Genomic DNA, 8426 nt, shown 5'->3' on the forward strand with positions numbered 1-8426 from the left:
CAGCGCTGGTTCGTGCGTTTGCTGCGGTGACACGGTACAGCTGTGAGATAAATTTGCGTTCATAACCACGAAGGGGGTGTTCAAGGGGAAAAGGGCAGTGAGGAAGTGATGATATTTATATTATTTGAATTATTACTTGATAATATGTCAACTTTTGTGTGTGGGGCGGAGGAGAGAGGGGGTGGAGAAGTAGACACAGGTGGCGCTTGGGAGGGTGAGCGGCTGGCTGGAGTGTTTTGGCCCTGGTCAGTCTTGCCCCACACACTCTGGTAATAAGTGTTTCCGTATTCCCGGCAGCTACTCCATGTACCAAGCACCGCCACGCAGCACCAGAGAGCCATGAGTACGTAAGGTGAGCCCAGCGGTGCCACGGAGCACCAGAGAGCCATGAGTAGTAAGGTGAGCCCAGCGGTGCCAGCCTTCCCTCATTCAGCTTCCCACCTCCTCCTGACTGTAGTGTCTTGTACCCGTATATTAAGGTTTTTTTTTGTTATTTAGGTATTTTTTGGGGTTATTTATTTATTTTTAGGTTTTGTTTACATCTGAGTCTGGAAACAGTTGGAAATTTAGGCGAATATTGAAGGATCGTCAACATGTAAACAAGCCGTCAGCTGAGGGACAGGCCGGGCGTCAGTGTTTTCAGCCATTATTTGCCTTGTCTCTCACTTATTGTAAGCCTAACATATCACAAGATACAGCCACATGTCTAGCTTTCATATGCGCTGGTCAGATATATCCGCCATTGCCTGGTTTTGGTGTCAGGAAGTAATAAATAAGGCAACATGGCCGCCGGCTCCTCCACTGAGGTCGGCCCCCGAGGGCATGTTCCGGCCTGTGGGTTCCAATATTTTTTATATTTTCCTCAATTACTTTATTTGGCTTCTGTAGTAAGTTTTTATGGTTTCTAAAAATATTTTGTTGCTGTTGAAGTGTTTTTGTTGCTTCAGTTAAGTAACTGGGCTGAATTTTGTGTAGTTTTTTGACGTAAATATGGGGCCGTTTTCACGGTTATATTTACCCACCCCGGTTCTTGGCTTTTTTATTTGAGGCTGTAGTGAAGCTTTTATTGCTTTAAAAAATCGTTTATGATTTTTAAAATGTTTTGCGTTCCTGTTGAGTTGAGTATGTGCATTTTGAAATAGTTTTTAGTTCCGTTAAAAGTGGTAATTTTGTCATTTTTTAGATTCCTTATTTCTCTAATTCAGCTTGTAACTAACTTTGCATTGCTTGAAAAAATAGTTTCGATTTTTTGAAGTGTTTTTTTACTGGTGTAAAGTGAAATGGGCGGACTTTTGAATGGTTTTAATTGTGTCAAAAGTTCCAACACTTTTTCCATATTTGTCTTGAAATTTCTTTACAACTACTCAGGCTGGAGATGTTTTGGTACTGTGAATATTAATTAAAGTAATTATCAAATCATAAAATAGAATGCATTCCAGCCTAGCTTCATTTTTTGTAAATGTCAATTTCAAAATGAAATACGTTACGTACGTAAGCCAGCGGCCGGGGGCTCTCGCCTGTGACGTCATCAGCAGACTGGGACTTCTCCGGCTCCAGTGTCTCTTGGTCAATATTTACCGTAATTTCCAGTGTTTTCCAAGTATTTCCAGCTGTTTATAAACTCAGGTACGTAGATAGTAGTAGTAGAAGGAGGAAAATAAGAGAAATGGAGGAGGAGGAGGAAGAAATAAGGAGAAATGGAGGAGGAGGAGGAGGAGACAAAACATGTAAATGGCAAGAAGACAATCTTTAGCTTAGTTACCCTTGATGCGCTGCCATTCTCTATTATTTAGTGTGTTTTGGGTTCTTTAAGTGTGTTTTATGTGTATTTGGGAGTGTTGTGGGGTGTTTTGAGTGTGTGTTAGGTGTGTTGAGGAGTGTATTGGGTGTATATTAGCTGTTATCAGTGTGTTTTGGGTGAATTTTTGGTGTTCAAGTGTGGTTTAGGTTATTTCTAGGTGTATTTTGTGTGTTTTGAGTGTTGTGGAGTGTTTTGAGTGTATTGCGGAGTGTTTTGGTGTGTTTGAGGGTGTATTGAGTGAGTGTGAGTGTGTCTTGAGTTTATTTTGGGTGTTTTAAGTGTTTTGGGTAAGTTTTTGGGTGTGTGTGGCGTCTTTTGGGTGTATTTGAGTGTGTGTGGAGTGTTCTGTGTGCGTTTGGGTGTGTTAGTTGTGTATTCTGTGGTGATGTGGGTGTTTTGGATGTTTTAAGTGTGTTTTGGGTGTGTTTGGATGAGTTTTGTGTGTATTTGGGTGAGTTTTGGGTATGTTTTGAGTGTGTTTGGGTGAGTTTTGTGGAGATTTTGGTGTGTTGAGTGTGTTTTGGTTGTTTTGAGTGTGTTTGGGTGAGTTTTGTGAGTATTTTGGTGTGTTTTGGATGTGTTTTGGATGTTTTGAGTGTGTTTTGAATGTGTTTGGGTGAGTTTTGGGCTCTCTCCTTCCTAGGGACTCAAAAGAAAAGAGTTTTGTAGGTATTTTGGTGTGTCTAACTACTACTACTACTACTACAACCAATACTAACACAATCTACACTCAAAATCCTTCCTTCTCCCCCTCCTCGCCCCTTCTACCCCTTTCCCTCCCCATCACCTGCCGCACAATTCCAGGTACATATGTCTGGAGTTCAAGAACAGGGCAGCAGCAGAGGAGGCAGTGAGGCAGAGGAACAATTACAAGCTAGACAAGCAGCACACGTTTCTCTGTAATCTCTTCACGGACTCTGAGAAATACGACAACATACCTGAGGAGTTTGTCGCACCTGTCCCCGAGCCTTAGAAGGTGTGTGTGTGTGTGTGTGTGTGTGTGTGTGTGTGTGTGTGTGTGTGAGGGAGATAGATGGGAAAGGAAAGAGAGAGAGAGAAAGAGAGAGAGTGTCGCTTCAACTAGAGCCTTTTGAATGCTGAAATCTTGTTAATCTTTCACTAGAACCGTAAAAACACCCTTAAATACCCGTGTTGCTTCATCTAGAGCCTTTTGAATGCTGAAATCTTGTTAATCTGTCACTAGAACCGTAAAAACATCCTTAAAAACCCGTGTTGCTTCATCTAGAGCCTTTTGAATGCTGAAATCTTGCTAATCTGTCACTAGAACCGTAAAAACACCCTTAAAAACCCTTACCCCTTCAACTTGAGCCTTTCCCTCTTCTCTCCTTCATTGTTTGTGTCTGATTGGTGATGACTAATATATTATTGAATATTTTAGTGTTCCATAGTCTGCTTGAGGTTATTGTTTATTTAAGATTTTCCAGAATTTAAAAGGTTTTTCTACCAATACATCTGGCAAAAAAAAAAAAAAAAAAATCTGAAAGGCTGTTATGATATTTCTTAATTAGATTTTTATATGTATATTACCGTAAAATTATCAAACAGAGGACAATTTAATTAATTTTTCGTCACCTTAATGCACGTTATTACATAGACAGTGATGGTATGAGTGCAAAGAAATGAGATAGACACAAACTGCATCATTATATAACGAAAGACAGGGCAACACACACACACACACACACACACACACACACACACACACACACACACACACGCACACACTGCATCACCAATATATAACAGAAGACAGGGCGTGCCTCCTCGTCACCAGGGCTAATGGCTTGACCTGGCACTAGTCTAAGGGCGAAATCATTCTTTATTTTGCTTGTTTTCACCCACTCCTGCCTCCGGGTGTCCGCTGGTGGAGTCCACGCCTTTCTCACCACTAACCAAGGAAAGATTAAGTCATGGGTAACTCTTGGCGTGTTTGTGTGTGTGTTTTTTTGGGTGTTTGTGTATGTTTTTAGGTGTTTTGTGTGTGTTTTGCTGTTTTGGGGTGTTTTGTGATGTGGTGTTCGTGTGTGTTTTTGAGGTGTATTGGGTGTGAAGTGATATTAATTAACTGAATGAATGTAAATATAATTTCATGTTAATCTTACTAACTGAATGGAAACCAAACCTAACATAACCAAACTTAACTTAACCTAACCTAACTTAACCTAACTTAACCTAAACTAACCTAACTTAACCTAACCTAACTTAATCTAACTTAACCTAAACTAACCTAACCTAACTTAACGTAACCAAACCTAACCTAACCAAATTTAACTTAACCTAACCAAACCTAACCAAACTTAATATATCCTAACATAACCCAACCTAACCTAACCAAACCTAACCTAACTTAACCTTACCTGTTCTGATGCAAGAGAGAAAGAGAAAGAGTGTATTTTAGTGTGTGAGAGAGAGAGAGAGAGAGAGAGTATTTTTTTGTGTGTGAGAAAGAGAGAAAATTAAAAAAATAAATAAATAATTAAATTCTATGCTTCCTTCCTTCCTCCCAGCCTCTCCCAGTGTATCCCAGCCTCTCTCAGTGCATCCCAGCCTCTCCCAGTCCACCCCAGCCTCTCCCAGTCCACTCCAGTCCTCTCTCCACCCTTCACTTACCACCCATTACTTTCCCACAGATTGGTGATGAGTATTTTACATTCATCACCAAGTGCCAGGACCCCAAGGCATGCACGGTGCTGCTCAGGGGACCCAGCAAGGATATCCTGAATGAGGTGAGGGTGCTGTTGGATGGCCGGGACTGTTTAAGTTGGTTTGATTTAAAGTTTTTTGTGTTTTTTGTGTTTTACACCTATTTTCTCCATAATAAAACCAAAAAATACCCATTTCTGTGCTAGAAATTAAAAAGACACCCATTTCTACCCAAAAACACCCAAATAAACAAGATCTACTCGTAACTCAACCTAAAAAAATATTTAAAAAAAATAAAAATAAATAAATAAATAAACACCTTGACCTGACCTGACCCCATCCATACCCACAGGTAGAGAGGAACCTTCAGGACGCCCTTGGAGTGGCCCGGAACTTGGCCCTGGAGCCCCGTCTGGTCCCTGGGGGCGGCGCGGTGGACATTGCAGTCTCTAACTCCCTGCAGCAGAAGGCCAAGGGGGTCAGGGGTAAGGCAGTGGCCCTATTCTGCTCTTGCCCAGGCCCTTGAGGTATGTGGGGGGGTGAGGGGAAGGAGGAGGAGGAGGAGGAAGAGGGTTGTCTTTAATTGCTCGTTAAATTGTCTTTATTCTCTAACAGCAGACCAAAAACATGCCAAATTGTCTTGAAATGTCCCTAAAATTCCCTGAACTGTCTTGAAATGCCCTTAAATTTCCCGGAGCTGTCTTGAAATGCCCCTAAACTGCCTTAATATGCCACTAAATTCCCTGAACTGTCTTGAAATGCCCCTAAAATTCCCTGAGCTGTCTTGAAATGCCCCTAAATTCCCTGAACTGTCTTGAAATGCCCCTAAATTCCCTGAACTGTCTTGAAATGCCCCTAAAAATACCCTTAAAAACCCATGTCGCTTTATCTACAGCCATTTGAATGATAGTCTTGTTAATCTGTCACTAGAACCGTAAAAACACCCTTAAAAACCCCGTATCCCTTCAACTAGAGCCTTTTGAATACTGAAATCTTATTAATCTGTCACTAAAACAGTAAAATATACCCTTAAAAACCCGTGTCGCTTCATCTAGAACCTTTTGAATGCTGAAATCTTGTTAATCTTTCACTAGAACTGTAAAAACACCCTTAAAAACCCTTATCCCTTCAACTAGAGGCTTTTGAATGCTGAAATCTTATTAATCTGTCACTAGAACCGTAAAAACATCCTTGAACACCCATACAACTTCAACTAGAGCCTTTTGAATGTTGAAATCTTGTTAATCTGCCACTTTAACGGTAAAAACACCCTTAAATGTGTTTTGGGTGAGTTTTGCGCTCTCTTCTTCCTAGGGACTCAAAAAGTTAACATTCAAATTTCCCGCAATTTTCCAATCCCTAGTAAGGAGAGACTGTGAGACAAGAGTTTTGTAGGTATTTTGGTGTGTCTAACATTTCTGCCAATATTACAGGATGGAGAGCTTAGGATACCACATGGAGGGGGGTGAAGGAGCCTTGGGGATGCCTGAAGGAGGGGCAGTGAAGGAGGGAGGCCTAGAGATGAAGGAAATGCAGAAAATTCCTGCAATACTGAACGCTTCTCTGGTCAGACTATCCTTCACTGAATATTTGGACCGAGGCTTCGAGACACGACCTGAGCATCTGTTTTTTTTAGTGTTTTGAGGCAGCTTTAAGTGTTTCTAGGTGTTTTTAGGCTGTTTTAATGTTGTTTTGAGTATTTTAGGTTTGTAGAAGGAAGGAGAAAGCTTAAATACAGTAATAAGGCCGAAAAAAGGCTTAAATGGAGAGTTTTAAAGTCAGCCTAGCGGATATTAAGCTGTTTTAAGTATTTTAAGTTACCAGAAGAGAGGAAGCTTAAATTTAATACTACGATAAGGAAAAAGCTTATTTCTTGCATTAGGAAGAGAAAAGCTTAATATTACTGACGTTTTTTTTATCAATTTCTTTCGATTTTATATTCAGTTTATTTATTTGTCATTGTTTTTTAAGATTATTTTTTAATTTTCTTTATTTTTCGCTCGTTTTCATAATAGGAATTTAATTTTGGATGTATTTTTTTCATTTTTCTTTTTTTTTTCACTTCTTCGACTTAATATCTAGTTTATTTATTTATTATTACATCTTGGTGTGTCTAAGTACTTGCAAGGATCATTTATTTATTTATTATTATTTTTGTTTTATTTTCCGTTTTTTTTTTTTTTTTTTTTTTTTTTTTTTATAATGTAAACTTATTTCATCTATATTCCCGTTTTCTGTTACTTGTTCATGCCAGGGGTGACAATAAACATGAAGATTATTACTGCTTTTAATCCCACCGAGAGAGAGAGAGAGAGAGAGAGAGAGAGAGAGAGAGAGAGAGAGAGAATCCCATCAATTATTTCAACCCTCTTCATTATGAGAAGAAAAGCTTTGAGTGTATTTGAGTGTGTTTGGGGGTGTTTTGGATCCGTTTGGGGTGTGTGTGGGGTCTTTTGAGTGTATTTGAGTGTGTATGGGGGTGTTTTTGCATGCGTTTGGGTGTGTGCAGGGTCTCTCTCTCTCTCTCTCTCTCTCTCTCTCTCTCTCTCTCTCTCTCTCTCTCTCTTTCAAGCTCTTTACTGTTCTAGCGACAGTTTAAAAACATTTCTACATTACTCGTAGGAAAAATACGCCTTTAAAAGGTTTTAATCGAAGTGACAGGTTTTTAATGATGTTTTTACGGTTCTAGTGCCAGATTGACAACTTTTCTATATTATTAAGAGGAGAAAAGCTTTTGAAAACCCTGCTAATCATCTTTGTGGCTTTGGGAAACTGTCGTAAGGAGAGAGAGAGAGAGAGAGAGAGAGAGAGAGAGAGTAGAAGCGTATTAGTTAATTTTATCCCGCGCTGGTTCGTGTGTTTGCTGCGGTGACACGGTGCAGCAGTGAGCGAAATTTGGAATCATAATTACCTAAGGAGTGTTCAGTGGGGTAACGTCAGTGAGGATATTTGTATTATTTGAATTATTACTTGATAATATGTCAACTTTTGTGTGTGTGTGTGTGTGTGTGAGGGTGGGTGGAGGAGCAGACACAGGTGGCGCTTGGGAGAGTGAGCGGCTGGCTGGAGTGTTTTGGCCCTGGTCAGTCTTGCCCCACACACTCTGGTAATGTGTTTTCGTATTCCCGGCAGCTTCTCCCTGTACCAAGCACCGCCACGCAGCACCAGAGAGCCATGAGTACGTAAGGTGAGCCCAGCGGTGCCACGGAGCACCAGAGAGCCATGAGTAGTAAGGTGAGCCCAGCGGTGCCAGCCTCACTGCCTTCACTGCTTCCCCCCTCCTCCTCCCTGTAGTGTCTTGTAGCCGTCTATTAAGGCTTTTTTCGTTATTTAGGTATTTTTTGGGGTTATTCATTTATTTTTAGGTTTTGTTTACATCTGAGTCTGGAAACAGTTGGAAATTTAGGCGAATATTGAAGGATCGTCAACATGTAAACAAGCCGTCAGCTGAGGGACAGGCCGGGCGTCAGTGTTTTCAGCCATTATTTGCCTTGTCTCTCACTTATTGTAAGCCTAACATATCACAAGATACAGCCACATGTCTAGCTTTCATATGCGCTGGTCAGATATATCCGCCATTGCCTGGTTTTGGTGTCAGGAAGTAATAAATAAGGCAACATGGCCGCCGGCTCCTCCACTGAGGTCGGCCCCCGAGGGCATGTTCCGGCCTGTGGGTTCCAATATTTTTTATATTTTCCTCAATTACTTTATTTGGCTTCTATAGTAAGTTTTTATGGTTTCTAAAAATATTTTGTTGCTGTTGAAGTGTTTTTGTTGCTTCAGTTAAGTAACTGGGCTGAATTTTGTGTAGTTTTTTGACGTAAATATAGGGCCGTTTTCACGGTTATATTTACCCACCCCGGTCCTTGGCTTTTTTATTTGAGGCTGTAGTGAAGCTTTTATTGCTTTAAAAAATCGTTTATGATTTTTAAAATGTTTTGCGTTCCTGTTGAGTTGAGTA

General features: G+C 40.5%; 1 protein-coding gene across 1 annotated transcript in view; it reads left to right on the forward strand.

The window, feature by feature from the left end:
* The window catches only part of LOC135095912 (splicing factor 3A subunit 2-like), an 8597-nt gene extending 1921 nt beyond the window's left edge, over window positions 1–6676 (forward strand). Inside the window, exons 3-4 of the mRNA XM_063997057.1 lie at window positions 4818–4992; window positions 5899–6676. Of these exons, the coding sequence (XP_063853127.1) occupies window positions 4818–4991 (174 nt within the window). The 3' untranslated portion in view covers window position 4992; window positions 5899–6676. The remainder of the gene's footprint in view (window positions 1–4817; window positions 4993–5898) is intronic.
* The last annotated feature ends 1750 nt before the right edge of the window (window positions 6677–8426 follow it).

This window comes from Scylla paramamosain, unplaced genomic scaffold (genome assembly GCF_035594125.1).
Source record: "Scylla paramamosain isolate STU-SP2022 unplaced genomic scaffold, ASM3559412v1 Contig2, whole genome shotgun sequence".
NCBI classification, from domain to species: Eukaryota; Metazoa; Arthropoda; class Malacostraca; order Decapoda; family Portunidae; genus Scylla; species Scylla paramamosain.